Source organism: Sturnira hondurensis, unplaced genomic scaffold (assembly GCF_014824575.4).
Source record: "Sturnira hondurensis isolate 20B ecotype Veracruz unplaced genomic scaffold, ASM1482457v3 Scaffold0011880, whole genome shotgun sequence".
In the NCBI taxonomy this organism is placed as follows: domain Eukaryota; kingdom Metazoa; phylum Chordata; class Mammalia; order Chiroptera; family Phyllostomidae; genus Sturnira; species Sturnira hondurensis.
The window spans coordinates 1,717,917-1,740,087 of NW_028084511.1; the positions used below are offsets into that span (position 1 = coordinate 1,717,917).

The 22,171-nt window shown below is 63.1% G+C and overlaps 2 protein-coding genes across 13 annotated transcripts in view; both read left to right on the forward strand.

The window, feature by feature from the left end:
* DAGLA (diacylglycerol lipase alpha) overlaps positions 1-10,183 on the forward strand; it is a 61,150-nt gene extending 50,967 nt beyond the window's left edge. For all 4 annotated transcript variants that reach the window (XM_037060552.1, XM_037060553.1, XM_037060554.1 and 1 more), the window contains 10 exons: positions 483-566; positions 658-735; positions 1,152-1,232; positions 1,634-1,776; positions 2,077-2,145; positions 2,484-2,556; positions 3,841-4,037; positions 4,773-4,902; positions 5,333-5,520; positions 6,803-10,183. In XM_037060552.1, coding sequence (XP_036916447.1) covers positions 483-566; positions 658-735; positions 1,152-1,232; positions 1,634-1,776; positions 2,077-2,145; positions 2,484-2,556; positions 3,841-4,037; positions 4,773-4,902; positions 5,333-5,520; positions 6,803-7,754 — 1,995 coding nt within the window. In that variant the 3' untranslated portion in view covers positions 7,755-10,183. The remainder of the gene's footprint in view (positions 1-482; positions 567-657; positions 736-1,151; positions 1,233-1,633; positions 1,777-2,076; positions 2,146-2,483; positions 2,557-3,840; positions 4,038-4,772; positions 4,903-5,332; positions 5,521-6,802) is intronic.
* Positions 10,184-15,146: 4,963 nt separating this feature from the next.
* The window catches only part of MYRF (myelin regulatory factor), a 32,889-nt gene continuing 25,864 nt past the window's right edge, over positions 15,147-22,171 (forward strand). For all 9 annotated transcript variants that reach the window (XM_037060556.1, XM_037060560.1, XM_037060557.1 and 6 more), the window contains exon 1: positions 15,147-15,304. In XM_037060556.1, the coding sequence (XP_036916451.1) occupies positions 15,259-15,304 (46 nt within the window). In that variant the 5' untranslated portion in view covers positions 15,147-15,258. The remainder of the gene's footprint in view (positions 15,305-22,171) is intronic.

Sequence of the window (22,171 nt, forward strand, 5' to 3'; positions counted from 1 at the left end):
TAGCCCGCTGTCAGGAGCCGCGGCCAAGGGCCTGGGTGCCCAAGCTGTCCCACAGGATGCAGGAGCCCTTGGCTTTGCTGGCACTGCCGCCTCCAGCCCACCCCCAGCTGGGCAGAGCAGGGTGGGCCCTTCTCCCACACCCTCTTCGGGGCTAGGAAGTGGGGTCCAATGTCACACTAGTCCCTTCGGGGTTAGGAAACCCCACACCCAGGGTTGGGGCTCCCTGTCCTCAGCCTTTGAGGGAAGGAGTTGGGGGAGGGACAGTCACCTCTCTGGACGCAGCAGGCAGGTGGCAGCACCCAGGCAGCCCAGGTCAGTGACTGGGAGGCAGGGGGGGCTGTGACCTGGGCCAGCAGACTGGCAGGGGCCCGGTGGCTGGTGGAGACAGACTCCCTGGCCAGGGAGGACACCTGCTCAGGTCACTTGCCTGAGTCTGGCCCCATCCCAGGGACCCTCGGGCTCACAAGCTGCCCTCTTCCTAGGTGTACGAGACCCCCTTCTATGTGGCAGTGGACCATGACAAGAAGAAGGTGGTGATCAGTATTCGGGGAACCCTCTCCCCCAAGGTAAACTGCCTGTGGGCAGCCCGAAGGGGTGCTGCTTCCCTCTTTCCTTCCTCCTCAGCCCCTCCCCTCACCCGATCCCTGTCTCTACAAGGACGCCCTGACAGACCTGACCGGTGACGCCGAGCGCCTCCCCGTGGAGGGGCACCATGGCACCTGGCTGGGACACAAGGTAGCCACGGCTTTGTGGGCCCCTGGCCTTCTCCCCTGCCAGCACACAGACCTGTCCTCTTGGGGTGGGGGCCTCCCTGCTTGCTGGGCTCACTGGAAGAGCCTGGTCAGAGGGGTGGAAGGTCCACTGGGCATCCCTGGCCGGGACCCCCACAGCCCTGGGCAGCGTGGACCCCGACCCTGAATGAGACAGCTGGGAAGAGATGACAGTGGTTTCTATTAAACACACAACCCCTCCGAGCCTCCTCATCTGAGAAGTGGGAACAGTGTGATAACGTATGCCCCGGCGCCACAGCCAGGTGGCCAGGAGGCCGAGGGGGGTGTGGGCAGGCCTGGGCAGTGAGCTGCTGGCCCCTGAGAGGCCCTGCTCTCCCCCCGCCCCTCTCCGAGCGCCCCCCTCTGTCCCTCCTCACCCAGGGAATGGTCCTCTCAGCTGAGTACATCAAGAAGAAGCTGGAGCAGGAGATGGTCCTGTCCCAGGCCTTCGGGAGAGACCTGGTGAGGCGTTTTCCACGCACCCAGCCCAGTCAGGTTGTCGGGGCACCGGGATTGCGGAAGGCGACCAAGTGATTGTAGCCGAGTACAATCACAGTGTATCAAGGCCATTCCCAAATACAGACTCGGCGTCTAGGAGGCCGGGAGCCGCTCCTAGGAAAACAGGGAGGGCATGTCCAGAGGGCTGACCCCTGCAAGGTGCTGAAGGGGGGGCAGAGTCTGTGAGAAGAGTCCCCCCCAGAAGTTGCTCGCAGGGGGCCAGGCGGGCTCTCTCGCTGCCCCAGCAGCCACACGGCAGGGACGTGGGCCCAGGGCCCTGGGAAGACCCCTCGGCCTCCCTGGCGTCAGCCAAGACAGCTTGTGGCGCAGCAGGGCCAGGCTCTCAGGCTTTTCTCGGTCTCCAGGGCCGCGGAACCAAACACTATGGCCTGATAGTGGTGGGCCACTCCCTGGGCGCAGGCACGGCCGCCATCCTCTCCTTCCTGCTGCGCCCCCAGTACCCGAGCCTCAAGTGCTTCGCCTACTCCCCACCTGGGGGCCTGCTGAGGTGAGCGGCCTTGGCCCTCAGTGTCCTCAGGGGCCGGGGGCTGGACTGGGCAGTCTGGCCTCTGGTCAGTGGGGCCCTGGAAGGGACCTGGTAAGTGGAGGGAGGTCTTTGTCAAATGCCAGGAGGACCCCAGGCCCACCTCCTGCGAAGCCCGACCGGCAGGAAGGGCAGGGCGAGTGCAGGCAGTGCAGCCCGGTGCCTGCGAGCTGCCCAGGGGGCCTTGAGTCTAGAGACACCCCACAGTGTGGGGGCAGGCTGACCCCCCCCCCGGCCTGAGCACCCCCTCTGCTTCCCCGGCAGCGAGGATGCCATGGAGTACTCCAAGGAGTTCGTGACAGCGGTGGTTCTGGGCAAAGACCTCGTTCCCAGGCGAGTCACGGTGCCCTCTCTCCACCGTCCCACCTGGGCTGCTTCCCCCTCCTCGGGGCCTCACCTCCTCCCCTGGGCTCCACAGTCTCTCACCCTGTCGCCCCAAGAGACAGGGACAAGGGACGCCAGAGCCGCTTCTGTGCCCTCAGGACCCAAGCCTGGCCTCCCTCTCCCTGGCTTGGCTCCGCTGAGCTGCAGACCTCCCTCTGCCCACCCCAGGACCCGGGCAGCCCGGTCTTCTTGCCCCTGGGCCTGGGCTGGCCCCTGCTGCCCCTCACCCCATGCCCCTCCTGGTCCCCGGCCAGGCCAGGCTGACGCCTGCCTTGTTCCTCCCCCAGGATCGGCCTCTCCCAGCTGGAAGGTTTCCGCAGGCAGCTCCTGGATGTCCTGCAGCGAAGCACCAAGCCCAAAGTGAGCCTCCTCCCCGCCCCCCCACCTGGGCACCCTGGCTCTGGGCACCTTGCTGTGCCCTGCCTGTCCCTTAGCTCAAACACAGTGGCCCCAGGGGTGTGTGGTCAGGCTGGGGTGTGGTTGGTGTCCTGGCAACCTCAGGTCATCAGACTCTCAGCATCTCTGAGCTCATCCCACCTGCCCCCTGCCTGTCCTTGTACAGGTGGAGAAACTGAGGCCCAAAGGGGGCCAGGGACGTGCTTTTGCTCACACAACAAGTTGTAACTGAGTCAGATTCCAGCCAAGGGCTCTGACACTCCTGAGCCCTGGCCCCTACCTCATAGACCTGCCTAAAGTCCACCCTCAAGTCAGCCATCCCACTCTCTCTGAAAGTCAGGAGAAAGCCAGTCCCGAGCTCTAGGCTTCGAGTGTGTGGCGGGAAGGCATCTCCCAGAGCCTGCTGCTGCTGTGCCCCAGCTCAGGGAGGCTGGCACTTGCCTAGGGCAGTCGGGGTGCAGTTTGTTCTGATTTCCCGCTGCAGCGGAGTGGAGAGGGTCAGCCCCTCCTGACCCCTCATCAGGTCTTCGGAGGACACCGGGGGCTCATCCTGAGGCATGCTGGCCTTCCGCAGGCTGGGCTTGGGGGTGGGGACGCTGCGGCGGGTGCCCTGAGGCAGGCAGGCGGGGCTCACCAGACCAGGGGGGCCTCTGTGGCCCTATCCGCACCCCGTTGGCCATGTCGGCCTGGTTCGGCCTCTTCCCAGCCTCGGTGCCCTGACCCTGGGCCAGGTGCCAGGTGCCAGGGTGGGCCAGGCGGCAAAGAGTTAGTGGACCGTGTCTTCCTGGGGGGCTTGGTGTGAGATGTGGGGCTGTTCCGTCAGACCCGGTCTCGCACTCCCCAGGCCCAGGAGACGGGTGGCTGGGAACGACCCCGAGGCAGCCAGGCTGGACTGGGTGCAGCTGGGCTGGACTGGGCAGCCTGTTCTGCCTCTGACGTGCGGAATGACCCAGAGCTAGTCCTTCCCCTCGCTGAGGCTGTCTCCCCGTCCAGGGCATCAGGGGTCGGTGCCTTTCCAGCCCTGAAGTCCAACAGCTCCTTCTTGTCTGTCCCTGGGGTCTCTTTAGCCCCCATGGCTGCCGCCCAGCTGAGACCCTGCCTCTTCGGGTGGGCACTGCCCCGCCCTCTGCCCCATGGCAGAGGCTCCCAGCTCCTCCCTGTCACCCATGGGCCCTCCCTCTGAGCACCTCTGTCCCCGCCCACACAGCCATCGATGCTCAGCTGACCCCTCCCCCTCTGCCTGCACAGTGGCGAATCATCGTGGGGGCCACTAAATGCATCCCCAAGTCAGAGCTGCCCGAGGAGGTGGAGGTGACTGCCCTGGCCAGCACACGGCTCTGGACCCACCCCAGCGACCTGACCATTGCCCTGTCAGCCAGCACCCCGCTGTACCCACCTGGCCGCATCATCCACGTGGTCCACAACCACCCAGCAGAGCAGTGCTGGTAGGTGCGGCCCACTCCCTGTCAGCTGGGCGGCGGCAGCAGCCAGGGCAGGGGCCACGTCCTCCAGGGCACTGGGGGCGGAGGCTGGCAGATTGGTGACCCAGGGAACCCATGGTGGGGTTACCCCGTCTGGGCCCTGGAAGTAGAACAAAAGACCATTCCAGAGCAAGACTCCAGGCTCCTATCTTGTCCCTGTGTCACCGTCTTCTTGGTGTCCCCAAGGGCCTCTCTCCCCACCTGTGGTCCATTTAAAAGTGGATGCCCTGAAGGGGCCACCCTAAGGCCCTGCCAGCTCATACCTGAGTTGTCGCTTGGCATTTCCTCTGAGATTAGGTGGCAGACAGCTGTGAGCAGGTGTGGAGGGAGTGGGGTCGGGAAAGAGAGGAAAGGGTGGGTACCTGCTTCCGTCCATGCCCAGGGTGGAGTGGGCATGGCCCAGGCCACATGCACGGAGAAGGCTGTGTAGGGACCATGGCTGAGGCTCCAGGTCAGCCTTTCCAGGCCTCCGTCTGAAGTAAAGGTTCCTGGCCAGGCTGGAAGTGGGGTGGGGGTGGGGGCTGAGAGTGAGACAGGAACCAAGAGCCAGGGACACCAGCCTGCTGGCCAGGTGGGGCAGGGGTCCTCCAAGAGCACCCACCTCTACTGGGTTCAGGCAAAGAGCAGAACCAGGGCCTGGGGGTCAAGGCCAGGCTGCCACCCACCCTCCACTTCCCTCCGGCCCCTGTGCCCCCTCAGCTGCTGCGAGCAGGAGGAGCCCACGTACTTTGCCATCTGGGGCGACAACAAGGCCTTCAACGAGGTGATCATCTCCCCAGCCATGCTGCACGAGCACCTCCCCTACGTGGTCATGGAGGGGCTCAACAAGGTGAGGTCCCCGTGGTGCAGGCCGGTGCGCGGGTGCTCGGGGATGTTAACCGGGGGGTGGGGCGTGAGCCCACGCGTGCCCTGGCCTCTGCAGCCGTGCCCTGTCTACACTGCCACCTGTCCCTCAGTCAGGCTGAGCTTGGAGGCCCTGAAGGCCACCTGGCACTTGATAGATGACCTACTTGGCCATCGAGTGACCACAGAAAGGCCGACCACAGGGAAGGAAAACTCCAACCAGGCCCATTGGTGCGGCAAGGCACAGTCGCAGGGCCAGTCGGGGTCTTCCTGGAGGGGAAGGGACCTGTGGGGGGAAGAGTAGGACCCGGCTGACCCTGTGCAGCTGTTTGGCCTGAGATGCCTGGCTGGCCACCACAGCCCTGCACGTGATGGTCACCCATCCACTTCCACCAGCTTCCCCATCCTGTCCCCAGGTGCTGGAGAACTACAACAAGGGGAAGACGGCCCTGCTCTCTGCTGCGAAGGTCATGGTGAGCCCCACTGAGGTGGACCTCACTCCCGAGCTCATCTTTCAGCAGCAGCCGCTGCCCACGGGACCCCCGGTGCCTGCTGGCCTCGCCCTGGAGCTGCCCGCCGCCGACCACCGAAACAGCAGCATCAGGTGAGTCCTGCGCCTCCCCCGGAGGGTGTGTGCAGGAACCACAAGTGTGATTTCAGAGCACGCATGCTTGTGCACCCGTGTGTTCTGTGCACCGACTGAGCCCATATGTTCACGCAGCTCTGCACACTGGTGCAGGAAAGTGTGGATTTGCCGCCTCTGCTCTGGCTCTGTCCTGCCCTACTACCCCTGCTCCCCAGCCTGCCGTTCCTGAAGCCCACGTGGGTCAGTGGGCATCTAAGGATACACGGCCCACCAGTCACACAGGCATAGATCCACTCCTAGCCCTTGAGACCCAGACAGATGGACACCATGCACTCGCCTACATGCATGCGTGTGTATCTGCGTGGAGGCTCACATGTGCAGACATGTGCCTCATGAGTTGCTCTGAGTACACACAGCCCCACAAAGCCATACTCAAACACAGGACACACGGAGACAGAGGTTGACATACACACGCACAAGGGCATGCCTCGACAGGCAGCCCTGCATGTGGATGGACAGAGGCACCTGTATCCAGACCCAGTCACTCAGGCACCTGTGGGGCAGTGACGTGCAGACAGGTGGGGTGCACATGCGCTTCCAGACACACGCCTCACATTCACACACAATCTTCTGTGGGGGGCTCAGGCTCTTAGTGGGGCTCCTCCTGCCTCTCTGGGACCCTCCCTGCCCAGGTCCTGAGCCCAGGGAGGGCACAGGTCTGGCCAAGAGGCTGCTGAGGGAGGGGACTCACTGATTCCTGGCCCTCTGTGGGGCACACGGACATGGCTCCCAACCTTCTGTGCGTTTCCTCAGGCAGCCGCGTGAGGGAGCCCGAGTCCATTCTCCGCTGTAACTGCTGCACCCTGCCTCTGCCCCTGACCTTCACTCACTCCCTGCAGGCAGCCACACGGCCAGAAGTCTCCAGGGCTCCTCACCTGGCAGAGGCTGTACTGCATGGGCGAGGCCGGAAGGGCCCCATGTGAGGGAGGAAGGGATGGGGCTCTGGGAGGGGCACGGAGGGCAGGCGCCCCCAGCCGGTCTTGGGGAGCCCTGGTGTTCCACCAATGCCTCAGGCCATTGGGGTGCCCACCGTGCTGAACCCAGCATCGGTCCTTTTTCTGTCTCGGGTTTTTCTAAGTTGTTTTTTTTCTTTTCCGAGTGTTCCTGGCCCAAACAGTTCCATAGTCACTAAGTGGACTTCCCCCTCCACCCCTCCCCAAGTTCCCTCCAGCCAAGGAGTTGAGGGGGCGGTCTCTGTGCCCCTCCTGAGTCTCGCCCCTCCCTGCCCTGCTGTCTGCAGGAGCAAGTCCCAGTCTGAGATGAGCCTGGAGGGCTTCTCGGAGGGCCGGCTGCTGTCCCCCGTGGCCGTAGCCGCGGCGGCCCGCCAGGACCCCGTGGAGCTGCTGCTGCTGTCCACCCAGGAGCGGCTGGCGGCAGAGCTGCAGGCGCGCCGGGCCCCGCTGGCCACCATGGAGAGCCTCTCGGACACGGAGTCGCTGTACAGCTTCGACTCTCGCCGCTCCTCCGGCTTCCGCAGCATCCGCGGCTCACCCAGCCTCCACGCCGTGCTGGAGCGCGATGAGGGCCACCTCTTCTACATCGACCCCGCCATCCCCGAGGAAAACCCCTCCCTGAGCTCCCGCACCGAGCTGCTGGCCGCAGACAGCCTGTCCAAGCACTCCCAGGACACCCAGCCCCTGGAGGCAGCCCTGGGCAGCGGGGGTGCCACCCCCGAGCGGCCCCCCAGTGTGGTGGCCAATGAGCAGGAGGAAGAGGCCGGTGGCGGGGCGGCCCCCCGCGGAGAGCTGGCCCTGCACAATGGGCGCCTGGGGGACTCGCCCAGCCCTCAGGTGCTGGAGTTTGCGGAGTTCATCGACAGCCTCTTCAACCTGGACAGCAAGAGCAGCTCCTTCCAGGACCTCTACTGCATGGTGGTGCCCGAGAGCCCCACCAGCGACTATGCCGAGGGCCCCAAGTCCCCCAGCCAGCAAGAGATCCTGCTCCGCGCCCAGTTCGAGCCCAACCTGGTGCCCAAGCCCCCGCGGCGCTTTGCCGGCTCGGCCGACCCCTCCTCTGGCATCTCGCTGTCGCCCTCCTTCCCGCTCAGCTCCTCGGGCGAGCTCACGGACCTGACGCCCACCAGCCTCAGCAGCCAGGAGTGCCTGGCAGTGGACAAGATCCGAACTTCTACCCCCACTGGCCACGGGGCCAGCCCCGCCAAGCAGGATGACCTGGTCATCTCGGCACGCTAGCACCCAGGGGCGGCTGCCGGCCAAGGCCCGGGACAGAGCAGGTGGCGCCTCAGGCTCCAGGTGGCTGCCCCCAGGGCCGGGCAGCTTGGAGGAGAGGCCCCCCCGAGGCCAGTTCAGCCTCAGGCGTGGGGCACTGTTGCTGAGCGGGGGTCCACATCCCTACCTCAGCTTAGGACCCCCAGAGCCAGGACAGCTGGGGTCTGGGCCCTCCAGACAGGGGAGGGGGGAGTGGGGGAGAGCCTGGGGCAGCCTGCCAGCCTCACTACCCCCCGGGGGCATCCTGGCACCCCCTATTCCAGGATAGGCAGTGGGCGTACTGACTCCCCCTCACTGCCCTCCGGCTGCTCTCCCAGGACCGAGAGGAAGAGCAGACCCCTCCCCATGTACTCTCACCTGTGGTCCAGGCTGGCATCTGTCCCGGCCACCCCCCCCCAGATCTGGTGCCTGCTGGCCAGCCCCTGGGGTGACCCCCCACCGAGGGGGCCTGCAGTGTTGTGTATGTTTACAGAAGCTGCCGCACTGGGCTCAGGATGTACCCTGGGCTTGCAAGCCCCCCACCCCCAGTCACATGGTCAGTAGCCCCTCTCTGGGCAGGGCAGGGGCTTGGAGAGCCTGGAGGAGGCTGGCACCAGGACCACTCCCTCTCTGCTTGGTGTCCCTCATGTCGACCCCTCTGTCGGTGGGTGCTGGGCACCTGCACCTGCCCATACCTCCTGGCTCGTCTTTCCTCCTGGGGATCCTGGTCATTCAAAGGACGGAGGGCACAGGTGTGACCACCCCTGGCTGCAGAGTCAGTGCCCTGAGATGGAGGATGCCCAAATCCCTCTTCCTGCGAGGGCCCCGGTCACACCTTCACACCACCTCCACCCACGCCTGGGCAGCTACAGGCCCTGGGCTCTGAAACCAAACACACCTCCACCCCCACAGTCCCCTGCTCACTGGCCTGGGCTTTTCCTCCTCCCAGTCCCCAGTGTTTTCTCGATGGGAAGTGGGGCCAAGGGTGGGACATTGTGGCACCTGGCTAGTGATCCCATGCTCATTGCTGGGGGTGGGGGGTGCAGGAGAGTCAGGGCTCTGGGGGTGGCCTGGCCTAGCCTGGGGCCTCCATAGCCCCCACGTGAAGGGTTCTTTCCCTGTCAGGTTTGGGGGAAGCAGAGGGGAGGTGGAGCCCAGTGGGGGAGGTCGTGCATGCTCGCGTGGGGCGTGTGTGTGCATGTGCATGGGTCCGTGCTGCGCCTGAGGACGGGGCTGCTGGGGCACCCACCTGACCGGCCTGCCTGCATCCCCCTCCCCAGCCTGACAAGAAAATAGCCAATGACCGCGATGTGGCCCCGGGGGTCACAGGGCGAGCTCGGTTTCGGACATCACCTGTTCTTGTCTGGCCTGCCGCTCTGACCCGTTTTGGAAAACGTGTGTGCTGAGGCGTTGACAGTCCGCTTGTGCCTTCCGTCTCCTCGGAGGCAAGCTCCTCCCACTCTGGCCCTGCCCACGGCCTCCCTGGGTCAGCCGGGCTCCCCTGGCCAAGACCCCCATCTCACGATCCCTGGCACCTTTGGCCTGGGCCCCGACCTTGACCGCACACACAGTGGGGCCCGGCCCCAGGCCCCGCCCTGGGACCCCCGCCCACCCTGACAGATGGGCACAGAGGCCTGGGAGCTGGGCTCCCTCACTCTGTGACTCACACGCCTCACTGGGCCCCAGACCCTGCCCTGCCCTGCCCAGGGCCCTGCTGCTGGCTTAGCCGGGGCCCAGCAAAGAAGCAGAACAAATCAGTGGCTCTTAGAGCTTAAAAACGACAAATCATAAATCAGAAACGTTCCAACAAGCAACCCACCAGTAGCAGGGAGACGTTTGGCCTAGCCTGCCTTCCTCCTCTGCCATGGTGGGCCAGAGACCTCTAAGGGGGCGTGGTGCCCACCCATGCCCAGGACCGAGCCATCAGGGACCGACTCCCCAGCCCGAGGCTGTAGCCACCCAGGGTTACAGGCTTGGGGCCGGGGCAGACTTGGACTCAGTCCTGGATGCCCCAGGGTCAGCCCACCCCTAACCTGCCCCCACCTGAAGGGTGGGCCTGCTGCATGCCTCTCCCCTCCTCCCGCCTCACACTTGAGGGGGGTCTGAGCCACCTCCCTCCGCCCAGCTCGGCTCAGCTGGACCCCCACTCTGTCCCACAGACCTGTGGCACAGGCTCTCCCGGCAGGGCCTGGGGGGCCTCCATATGCAATCGACAGTGAGCAGCCAGCCCCACAGACACCCGAGCACTCCACGTGCCATCCCCCCATGACGTTTTGTACTTAATGTATGAAAGATCCAAACTAATATTGCTGTAAAAAGGAGAGACAAATTAATATAGCTTATTCTATAAATATATCTGTATATAGAGGTTTCTGTATATTGTATAGAGCTGTGTATAAACTGAATGTAGAAGCACACTGGCTGCCTTGAGTGACTTCTCTTCCCCACAGGTGGGGTGGGGGGCTTGCAGCTGAGGCCAGTGGCAGAGTGGCAGGGGGGGCATCTAGCCTGGCTCCTACTGCTGTCAAAGCCCTGGTCCAGGCCCACACCTTGAGTGGCAGAGCAACCAGAGGGCTCTGCTGGTATGAGATGTGTGCCAGGGGTCTCGTTGACCTCTTTAGGGCCTTGGAACAGGGGTCTTGTTAGCCCCTTTCTCCTCCCTGAGAGGGCTGGGCCTCAAAGAGCCTAAGTCAGCTGCTCAAGACCAGGCTGGTCTGGTTCAGTGGATTGTACGCCAACCTGCAGACTGAAAGGTTGCTGGTTCGATTCCCAGTCAGGGCACATGCCTGGGTTGCAGGCCAGGTCCCCAGTTGGCGGCATGAGAGAGGCCACTGGTCAATGTCTCTCCCTGTCATTCTCCCTCCTTTCCCATCTCTCTAAAAATAAATAAATAAAGTCTAGGAAAAAAAAAACCTTTAAGAAAAGACCAGGCTGGTCTGACAGTGCCCACCGACACCCACAGCGAGAGCTGGGGCAGGAGAGGAAGACTCCGCTGAACCCTCCCATCGGGGATGCAGGGGCCAAGGGAAGGCTTGGAGGGCTTTCTCAGCAGTGTGCAAAATGCCTGGCCGGGCCCGGGGGACCCCACCCAACTGGCTCCAGGACAGTAAGACCCGAAGAGCAGCTTCAGGCTGGGTGGGTAGGGACCTGGGCCTCCTGCCAGGCCCACGGCCGGGCCTGCCCTCTCCGCACACCAGGTGGAGCTGTTCCTCCGGCCAGTCCCACCCTGATGGGCAGTTTGGCCCAGGCACTGACCCGGCCAAGCTTTGTCCTAACCCTGGCCTTCCCCGTTGCCCTGCACTGCCCACCTCCCACCTCCCAGCCGTGGGTCTGGAGTGACCCTACTTGGCGAAGGGTTGGGGAGGGCCATAGAATAGTGCCTGCCTTCACTCAAGACCTCTCTGGACGGAAGAGGAAACTCACGCTGGATTAGGGTGGAGACCTGCTGAAGGTCACTCAGGTGGTATTGACCGATCTAGAATCAGAATCCAGACCCCCCCAAACTAGGGATCTGGCCTTCACCCTCACCTAGTGGTTTTCAGAGGTCCTTCCCACCTGCAGTCTGGTAGGACAGGGCAATTACTGGAGCAGAGACAGAAGCAACTGGTGGCCCAGAGGGTCTGCGATGTGCCCGAGGTCCCGCAGCCAGCATACGGGTCCCTCCTGAGAAGGGACTCTCAGGAGAGCACGTCTGGGGGAGGCCGGAGCGCACGCTGCCTCCCAGGGCCCACTCGGGATGCTTGGGTGGTGCCTCCATCTCAGCCGGGAGGAAGGCGGGGGGGAGAGATTGAGGGCTGCCAGACCCAGGGGCGCCCTCGCTCTAGCCAAGAGTGGCTGTGCCCTGGGCCTCAGTGTCTCCCTGGGTTCACAGACACCACCCTTTAGGCTTCCTCAGTAAAATGGGTGGGTGCCAGGGCTGTGGGGGCCCATGGGAGGCCAGGAGTCCCTCACTAGGGAGGCCTGGCCAGTCAACTGAGCCCCACCCTCTCCTGGGCTTCTCTCCAGCCAGTTAATCATTAACCCTTAAGGTCCTACCTTCCTTCCCCCAGAGGTACCTTCTGTCCTGCTGCCTCCTCCTGGCCCTGCTGCTACTTACAGGCCAGCACTGGACACTGGGAACTGACCTAGAGGCATAGAAAGCTGCACTTGGCCTACACTGGGAGGCGAGAATAATGGGCTGATCCACAGGTGAGGCTTCTAAGGACCAGAGGGCAGGCCTTGGAGAAAGGGGTAGCCAGCCTCAAGGGGACAGCCGCGTCTGCTGGGCCTGGGCTGAGTCCTTGGTCTCCGCTCATTGTGGCTGGGTGGGTGGGGAGGGGGTGCACATGGGAGCTCCTCTCCATGGGTGGGTCCCTCAAGGTCCTGGGGATGCAAGGCTCCCTGGGGTTCCCTCACCAGCCCTAACCACTGCCCCGCACCCCCAGGCTCTGCCCCAGCGGGGTGAATTGGAGAATGGCAGCCTTAACTCTTGGCTGGGCCGAGAGTCTAGGCCACTTCAGCCCCCGCTTTCCCCTAGTCCAGGGATGAAAGTCCCTGGGGACAGTTGCTCGGCCTCCTTCTGGAGTCAGGGGAGATGGCAGGGCCTGAACCCCTAACCAGGCCAGGCCCCGCGAGATTACCGGGGGGCTCCCTCCTGCCCCCTCTAACTTCAAGCTACCCAGAGACTTAATAGTGCAGTCTGAGGAGTCGGGGTGCTGGGGATAAAATATGGGCATGCGTACCTTCCCCGCCCCCCAAGGAAAAGGCAAGGCTTAGCTCATGGGGACAGTCCTCAAGTGATGGGCAGTCTGGCTCCACGTGGGACAGGACCTGAAGACCTGTGAGCTGGGGAGGCTTCTAAAGAAGCTGGTTTTCGCGTTGGTCCCGGGCAACTCCTAAAATAAATTCATTTTTAAGAATCACGTGGTGTAGGTGGGTGTCTACTTTGTCCACAGGCAAGCCTGACCCTGGTGGGGGAGAGGCAAAGCAGAGAATAACTATTGTCTTAAGGGAGGCTGCGGAGGGAGAAAAACCTCTGGGGTGTATCAGCTGGAAAAGAATAGGCGCCTCAGTGCGGCCCTCTCCCCCCTCTCAGCCCTGGCCCCAAGGGGGGGCGCGCACACAGCTGGGGCCTCCAGCAGCATCCCATTCTATATATCTAAGGGCAACAGCTCGAGGCCCCTGGGGCACAAAACCTCATTGTGAGGCACCCGCCAGCCCAGGCACCCCCTCCCCCAGCCCCAGAACTGTCATGGCATTGACCCTCCTCAGAGGGCCCCCACGGGCCTGCTGCCTGGGCCACATCTGGGGCTCAGGCACCGGCCACCCCTCCCCCATGGCTGGCCACTGAGGAGGGGGAAGGAGGCCGGGGTGGGAGCAGCTTCGCAGGTCGTCACCCCAGCCCCACTGGGCAGCCCAGCTTGTCCCCACTCTCCTCCCCAGGGGGGCTACTGGCTGGCAGAGCTGGGAGCTCCATCTGATCTGCTTGCGGGTCCACACCCCCCACCCCGCTTGTTGCGTGAGGAACGGCGGTGGGTGGGGTGGGTTTTTCCCTCTTGGACTTGGAGGTCCCGAGGGTCCCTCTCCTGGGGATCCCGAGAGGCTGTGAGTCGAGCCATTCTGTAGTGACACGATTCACTGGCTTTGGGATTCCAGAAGTCCCTACTTCCAGCATTTCAGAGGTAGAGGACTTCACAGTTTGAAATGCCATTGTCCTTGCCCTGCTGGGGTGGCTCCGTTGATTGGATGTCAACCGCCAAAGTGAAAGGTCGCCAGTTCGATTTCTGGGTGCCTACAAAGGGGCAATCGATTGATATTTCTCTCCCTCTCTTTCATCCTCCCTTCCCTTCTCTCTAAAAATAAAATCTTTTTTTTTAAAGAAAACGCCGTTGTTTATTCATTCCGCACGTATTTATTGAGCACCTATTATGTGCCAGGTAGTGTGCTTGGTGCTGAAGCTACAGCAATGACCAAGCCAGAAAAATTTCTTACCCTCATAGGGCTTCCTTTCTAGAGGAAGAGGGACAATGACAAGCACTAAATGAAACTCTTTTAGGGGGGAAAAGGCCTAGGTAGGCTTTAGGGAGGGTGTCAGAGAGGTGACACGTGAGCTTAGACTGGACCGCTGAGAAGGAACCAGCTATGTGGGGACAAGCATGAGAGACAGATGGACCAGCATGTGCCCAGCATGTTGAAGTGTGGGCACCTAGCGTGCTTGGTGGCTGCGACTTGGTGAGCAGTGGAAAGAAGCAGCAGCTGAGGTCAGCGGGCCAGACAGACGCAGATCATACAAGGCCTTGGGATCCAGGACAAAGGTTTGCATGTGGTTCCTTTGCTAAAACCTGTGGTTTCCATTGAGCGCAGAGCGAGACCACAGGTTTCAGCAAAGTAACGACAGGATGTGATTTACGTTTTTTTAAAAAGTGATTTTGGAAGGATTAGAGGGATCAGTGAGGTGTGGGGGCTGTGCAGCTGGGCAGGACAGAGGGGAGGAGGCGCTCCAAGGATGGAGGCAGAGGGGTGAGGGGGTGACTCAGCGGGGAGCAAAACCTCCAGGGCTCACCCTACCACCCAGGGAAGCTGTGCCCGAGAGGGCAGCTTCCCAGGCCAGCCAGCCAGCATCTGGCTGAGAATGCTGGCTTTGACTCTGATCACCTCAAAACTGTTAGACCTGTGCTGTCAGACACCATAGCCACACACAACTATTTAAATCTAAACCCATTCAAGTAATATGGAAACGGTGGTTCCCTGGTCATTCCAATAGGCCCATTTCAAGGGCTCAGTAGCCACATGTGGACAACACAGGGAACATTTCCATCACCACAGAAAATTATACCCAACAGCACTTCCTCACACAGGACACACTGTCATTGGGCCTCAGTTTCCCCATCTCTAAAATGCAGGGAACAGTGTCTCCTTGGTAGGGTACCCTGAGGACTAAATGAGGTAACCCCTGCAAACTGCTGCGTGGACCAGCACGTGACAAATATTCGCTAAATGCTGGTTATTATTGTTACTGCTGAGATGGGAGTGGGCAAGGAGAGGAAATGGACCATGTCTCTGAAGTTGGGCTCTGAAAAGGTCAGATTCAGAATCCTGCCCAAGGAGAGGGCGAGGACTGCGCGGCAGGGCGTTGCCGCTGACCCCAGCCCCAGCGACCCGGGCCTAACCTACACGCCTTTCACTTCCCGCAAGGGGCCAGGTCGTCCGGCGACCCCCAACCCGGGAAGGACCCCTGGCCCCCGCCGCCCGCCGAGCCGCGCGTCCCGCCTGCCGTGGGGCTGCGGCGCTAGTTGGCCGGCAGGGGGCGCAGAGCGCTGCGGGCGGGGCGCGTGGGACGGACAGGGGCCGGGCGAGGGCGGCGCTGGGGGCCAGCGAGGCAGCCGGCAGGCTGGACGGCAGCGGGAGCCGAGCCGAGCCGGGACTGTCGCGCGGGCCGCGCCGGCGATGCCGCGCCCCCGGGCCGGGCTGTAGCGGGGCCGGGACAGAGTGGGCGCCGGGCAAGCCGGACATGGAGGTGGTGGACGAGACGGAGGCGCTGCAGCGCTTCTTTGAAGGTGAGTAACTGCGAGCCGGCAGGGGCGGTCAACCTCTCGCTCCGGGGAGCCACCTATGCCCCCCGCGGGGACTGGGACGCCCAACTGTGCTTTCACCACGCTAGGGACGCCCGGGACGCCTCCTTCAGGCTGGCACTAGCCGGCGCGTCGTGGTGGTTCCCAGGGCTGGGAGCCTCCCGCAGGTCACTGCCCACCTCCTTTAAAGTTGGGCTCCCAGCTCCCTGTCCCCCTGACACACAACTTCTTTGAAGCTGCGTCCCCTTCCATACTCAGTCCTCCTTCACACCTTCCAGGACCAGGACCCCTCACCCCCCCTCCACACACACAAACTCACTCCCCTAAATTCTGACACCTCCCACACCCAGCACATTTCCCACTTCCAGAGTCTAGGGACCCTCTACTGCGGTTCTCTGGAATCCTATTCAGGGCCCAACCCCCAGCACTATTGCTGGAATCTTCTCTGTCTCAGGCTGGCACCCCGCTCCCAGTGGTCCCCACAGAGGCAGGGATCGCAGCCTAGAGACCCAGGCCCCTGGTGTGCCTTTCTGGTTTGCACCCTCCCCCTGCCCCAACCTGACATGGGAGCCAGGAACTTCCCATTGGGCTTCCTTGAGACTGGGACCCCGCTCAAGACTGTTATCCCACCTTCTGCAAGGATGCCCCCTCCCCCAAGGCTGCAGCTCCCCTTGAAGCAGCTCTCCCTCCCCTCAGTGGGCTGGATCCCTCCACCTCCAGCCACCACCCAGGAAAGCCCTCCTTGGGCAGGAACCTCCTTGAAGATGGCATCCCACCCGCACCCAAACGGAGACCCTCTCAAACCTGTGAAGGGCATCTGCCCGCCCCCCCCCCCCGAGGCTCCTCAGGGCTCTGGGGCTCATACCTGTCCCTGGAGCTTTGCCTCCTCTGGCCGTGCTCGCCCACTCCCACCCCCATCCCCACCCCAGGAGCCACCTCAGTCCCTCACCTTGGGGAGGACCCTCCCCAGGTCTGGGGTCTGCACGCACCTTTACAGTATTTTCTTCCACTCCTGCTCCCTTCCTCACACACACAGCGGTTTCGGGGGTCTCCCACATCTGACCCACTCCCCTTTCCTTTCCAGAGTGGCCACTGCCCCTCCTCCAGGGCCGTTGTCCTCCTCTCCAGGTGCTGGGCTCAAGAGGGATGGGACAGTGTGGGAGGGGGAGGCAGAGGCGCAGGCCAAGGCGCCCCAACCTGCGCTGCTGCTCAGGCCCTCGGTGGCAGCGCATCTCGCCAGACCCTCTGGCTCCGTTTGTGCCCCTCTCCTCCAAACTGGGGAGCCCAGCCTCTGCCTTCCCCTCTCCCCAGTCCTTAAGCCCACATCCTGCCCCTCGGTGCATTCAGAACCCAGAATTCAGTGATCCAGAAACTTCCATTGGGGTGAACCTGCTCCTGGGAGGCTGGGGGCGGCCTTTGGGGCACTGGGCTGGGACAATCGGACCATAGGACCTGGAGTCAGGGCCCAGTTTCAAGCCCAATGCCCATATCCTGGGTCCCAGGACAGAGAGAAGAAGGCCCCTCTGTGCCTCAGTTTCTCCCTGTGACTTGGGGGTGGGTGCCTCTGTCTGCTCCTGCTTGCTGAGCAGCCCAGGGGAGGGCCTCCCCAAGCCTCAGGCCTCCCCATGCTGGAATTCTGGGCATTCCAACAGACCCGGACCCCAAGAAACCAGGTCTGAGCCAGATTCAGTGGGCATGGTGGGCTATTTGAGAGTCCCAGGCAGCCCCTATCAGTCCCAAGTGTTCTCATTCCCAAGGCACTATTCACCCTTTAAGAGTCTTCAAGGGGCCTTAAGGGGGTCGGGGAGCCATGGTGAGGTGGGAGGAGAAGACTGACTAGTCCTGGCTTTTGGGGGTGCCCTGAGTCTGCTAGTACCCTGATGACCTGCGGTCCAGGCCCCCTCACTTCCTGCGCGTAACCCCATGCCTCCTCCCCGGAACCCTGGGCCCCGGCAGAGGGATGGGCCCAGCTGGCCTGGGCTCCCTGTCTCCTGAGCCAAACTTTCCCTCTTGGCCGAGGGTGGGGGGTGGGGGCTGACGCCACGGCTCAGCCATGCGGCCGACCTGGAGGGGAGGCCGTGCTGCTCCTCCAGAGAGATAAGAGGAGGCTCAAGAATGTCTGTGGGGAGCAGGGGGTGGTGTGCGGCTGCCCACTGACGAGGGCCCACAGGGAGCCAGGGGCTGGAGAAGTGTTCCCGGAGCCTGAGATGGGGGAAGGTGGGGTGGGCGCTGGGGGCAGGGGTCTCGGGGCCGTGTGGGAGGGGACGGCCTGGCAGGGAATGGGGTGGGCAGTGGTGTGTGAGCCAGTGTGGGCGTTAGGGAGCTCTTGGGAGTGGCGGGGTCTGAGTGTGCTCACGAGTGCACTGCGGAAGTGCCAGGGGGTGGGAGGCTGCGCTTTTCGTGCAGGTGGATGTGTTGCTGAGTGTGTGCGGACAGTGTGTGTTCTCGAGCTTGAGGCCGAGGACACCGACTTCTCATCTGCTCCCTGCTTGGCCTTGGTCGCTCCCTCTGGACAGTGGGCATAGGAGGCAGGGGCTGTGCTTTCTGCTCTGGGGAGCATTGAGGCCCCTCGTCTGACGTGGCCCACTCCGTAGGCACACCAGATGTATGTCCTGGTCCTGCCTGTGTGGGTGGGCCAAGCTGTGCCCACCCCAGGGTGGCGGGCTGAGGGCTAAGGCGCTCTGGGCCTCAGGTGGGAGGCTGGTACAGCCAGGCCCCCGTGACGTCCCTGCTAATCCCCTGGAGGGAGGCTACGGTCGCCCAGCTGAGCGGGCACAGGGCCTGTGGAGAGAGGACCCTCGGTAGGATGCACTGGCTCCTGGCAGGTAACAGGGCTGCGGCCGCAGATGTACTCATCGCTTTGACCAGCTGGGGCCTCAAACTCTCAGCCTGGTTGGGGACAGGGACGAAGCCGAGAAGAGGACCCCAACAGGGCCTCAGACGTTCTGGTGAAGGCTCGGCCACCGAGGGCCGGTGACCCTGTGCAGAGCTCTCGTCCTCCCTGGGCCCCTTCTCTGCTCAGGGAGTGGCACAGAGGGTCCCGATGATGCCTTCAGCTCTGATGAGCCCCGTCTCAGCCCTGGGAAGGGCCATGAGAGGGTCACGGTGCTGGGCCCTGAGTCCTGGGCACGTGGGCCTTGAGTGAGCAGCCAGAAGCCCCAGAAAGCGGGCGGGTGTGGAGGAACCTTAGAGACTGAGGGAACGGTACTTCCAGCAGGTACTGGAGAGGGTGCTAAGAGGTTTGGGGTCCCCCCTGCAGCCTCCAGAGCCCACCAGGGCTGGAGGTGGGAGGCTGGGTTTCCACTCCTTCCAGACCTGATGGCCGGCTCGGGCTGGTTAATTCTCTTCTTTGGCCTGGTGTCCCCTCCTGGGACAGGCAGGTGGGTTGGCCCAGAGATGGGACTTCCTGTGGGATTCTTTTCAGCCATCAAACAAAGACAGACTCCATTGTCTTTGGCCTCTTGATGAGATAGATACAGTGGACACAAGGGCCTGGGCCCCCCACTGTTCCCCAGAGCACCAGGCTCCTGGTGGGAAATCTACCCTTCACCCATCTTTGAGATGGGGGGCACCTTGCCCCCCTTTCCCCAAGGGCCAAGACTGGGGCTCCGAGAGAAGGTAGTTAGCCGGCGTTAGCCAGAGATGACACCTGGCATCCTGCTCTCTCCCTTGCCACCAGGGCCTTGGGGGAGGGAGGGTGGCTTTCCTAAGGGGACCAGTGTCTCTGCCTCCTGAGGGCAGGAGGAGGCCTTGAGGGGAGTTCCCCTGATGACTGGAGGAGGAGACCCTGTGTGGACAGGAGTCTGAGGCTGAGCTTAGGTGTGTGATGGCCGGCCCTGTGCCCCCTGCCAACCGGTCTGTCTGACCCAGGGTCTACCCAGGGTCCCTGGGAGGACTCCTGTCCCAGCCCCGCCTCCCCAGGACCTGGGTCCAGCTGGGAGAGAAATGGCAGAGGGCGGCTGACTCATCCTCTTGTCCCCAACACTCAGCACTAATGGGGTGGGCGGGGGCAGGAAATGTTCTCTGGGTCAATGGAGGCAACAGTGGCTGTGGGGACAGAGGGTGGTCAGCGGCACCCCATGAAGCTGGCTCCCCAGGGGGCCTGGGGTCAGTCCAGGTGGGAGAGGAGCGGGCTGTTCTCCACCTGCTGGTTTCTGGGCCTCTCCTGAGTCTGGGGGCTTGGGCAGAGGCCCCTTTGGGTCTTAGGCAGGGCCAAGCAGGGTCTTTGGGAGGAAGACAGGCCACTCTGGGCCAAACGGCCTCATCCTGAGGACTGGCCCCCACTCCCAAGGACTTACAGGACTTGGGGGGCCCTGGCAGCAGAGGCTGCTGGGTAACAGCCCAGTGGGGCCCCTGATTGGCTGCTGCCCTTGGACTTTGCCCTCCTGATAAGAACGGGGAGCAGAAATCATTAACTGAATCATTAACGGGGTGGCCCCGCCCCACCCGGGCCGCCTGCCATTCCTTTCCACCTTCTTCCTCCTCACTACTTTCTCCTCTGGGCCTCAGTTTCCCTCCCAGCCTGAGTGTGTGGGGGAGGCCTCCTCTCCCACCTCAGCGTCTCCAGCCCCTGCTGCCATGGGTGCAGGTAGCCCCTGGGTTGGGGGGGGGGCAGGGCAGCAGCAGGACGCCCTCACTGGCGTGCTGCGGGGTCCGCTCCCAGCTCCGCTGCTCACCCGCTCCCTCCCCGGGCCCCCTGCCACACCTCTTTGTGCTCCATCGTCTCCTCTGTGAAGTGGGAATACAGGCGCGGTCACAGTGCCTACCTCTCTGGCTGTCTGGGGGGTTAGGGAAACAGGGGCCTGGGGGCCCAGGGCAGTGCTCTACACAGTACCACAGCACACAGCCCCGCGGGATGGCGAGTGTGAGCCCACAGGGCAGGCTCAGGGCAGGTGCATGTCCTCCATTTGAGGACTTATCAATCCACAGGGTAGATTGGGGTCCCCAGGCTTGGGCTGGGGCCTGTGGCTGGCACTGTGTGCCTTGGGAAAGCCCGTCACTCTCTCTGGGCTTCTTACTCCAATGATGAGTGGAAACAGCCTTGCTGAGCCCCTGGCAGGTCTGGCCCTGCTCGGTCCAGATGCTCCTGGTGCCTCCAGCTAAGCCCTCCGGACCCTGCCCCTGGGAGGTTTGGAATGTGGTGGTGGGCAGGGGGGCAGGGGGAGAGGGAGGGGAGGCGGGGGGAGAGGCTCGCCTGTCCTTTGTCTCTACGTGCTGCGCTCGGCCAGTGGCTTTGGCCAGTGACATCTCTCAGGAGCCCTGGAGCTCGGTGGAGGGGGTAGGTAGTGTCCCCCCATTTACAAAGCGGGGTGCTGAGGCAGGAGAGGAAGGCAATGAGTCAGGCTCACTCAGGGTGGCCACGGCAGAGCTGGGCCAGGGTCCCGGGCCTCCTGACCTTCAGCCACTCCCAGCGGGGTGCCAGCCTGCAGTGAGGCAGGAAGGGGGCCTCTCTGCCCTGGGTGCTGAGGGTCTTGTCACTACCAATGGCTGTGCTCGGTGATTTCCATCCAGCCCTTAACCCCTGGGCCTCAGAACCTTCACTGAGGTGGTCAAGGTTGTGTGATAGAAGCAGTGAGACCCTGAGAGTGCCGAGGCCTGGGGTGGGAAGGGAAGGAAGGGTAAAGCCTGGGTCAGGGTGGTTAGGTCCAGAGCCCTCACTGGTCTGGGCTGTGGCCAGGGGCTCCAGGGCGTCCTGTCCTCCCCGTGCCTGCAGGCTGCACCCAGTGGGGAAGTCCTCCCTCCGCCTGACCTGGGTCCCTCCGGCCGCTGTGGTGCAGAACCACACCTCTCATCTTCATGCCCCGCCAGGGGCCACCTTTACCCCCCTCTTCATCTTTCAGTCCTCTGTGCTCCTTTCTCCCTCCAAGGTTCTCCCTTCTGGGGCCTGGAGTGTGGGGAGGGGATCCCCACCCCCTGCCCTTTGAGCTTGGAGGGGGCTACCTTTGTCAGGGCACTCAGGGGTCTTGACACTGAGTTTGCTCGGTGAGAGCTGGCTCCACCTAGAGCTGATGGAGTTGCATTGGCCGGGGCTCGCCTTTGGGTCAGTGAGCATTTGTGCGCGCGAGTGTCCGTGTCTGTGATGTGTGCTGAGGTATGGACATGGACAAGCACGCTCGTGCCTCAGGGCCTTTGCACTGGCTCCCCACCCCCTGGAATGCTCTTCCCAGATAGCCGAGTGGCCCACTTCCTTTATATATCTTTGCTCAGGGAGGCCTGCCCTGACCATCCTACGTGGAGCTGCAATTTCTCCCTGTTCTCCGGACACCCACATCCCCTCTCCCTGCTTTGTGTTCCTCATACATTAGCATTGCCCCTGACACACAGTAGCTGCTCAAGAAATAGTGGAATGAATGAGCACACATGGGACATGCAAGTATGTGTGCGTGTGTGTGCCAGTGTGGCAGGGGTGTGCCACTGTGTGTGTGTGTGTGTTTACAGTCATGTGCGTGTCAGTGGATACGTGCTCGGAGTACCCCCTGTGGGTACACGTGCGTGTGGGCCGTGCTGGCGTGTGGACACAGATGGGCATGGGTGACCCCAGAGGAGACTTGCCCCTGCCCCGTGCTGTGGGGTCTCTACTCCACCTGCGGGAGGGGCCTTCCCCCGGCCTACCTACCCTGTCCCTGTGGAGTCAGGGCCGGGGATCCCTAGGCCACAGCACATGTCCCTGGGGGCCAGGGTGGGTCCCCGAGAACAGGTCGCAGCTGCTGGGCTCAGTTCTGTTGGACCTGGCGTGGGAGCACCGGTGCATTCAGCCTTGCGTAGACCGGACGGCAGGGTGGCGGCCGCCTGGGGACTGGAGGACAGAGCTGTGACCCAAAGGCAGCCAGAGGTTCCAGGCCCCCAGGAGGA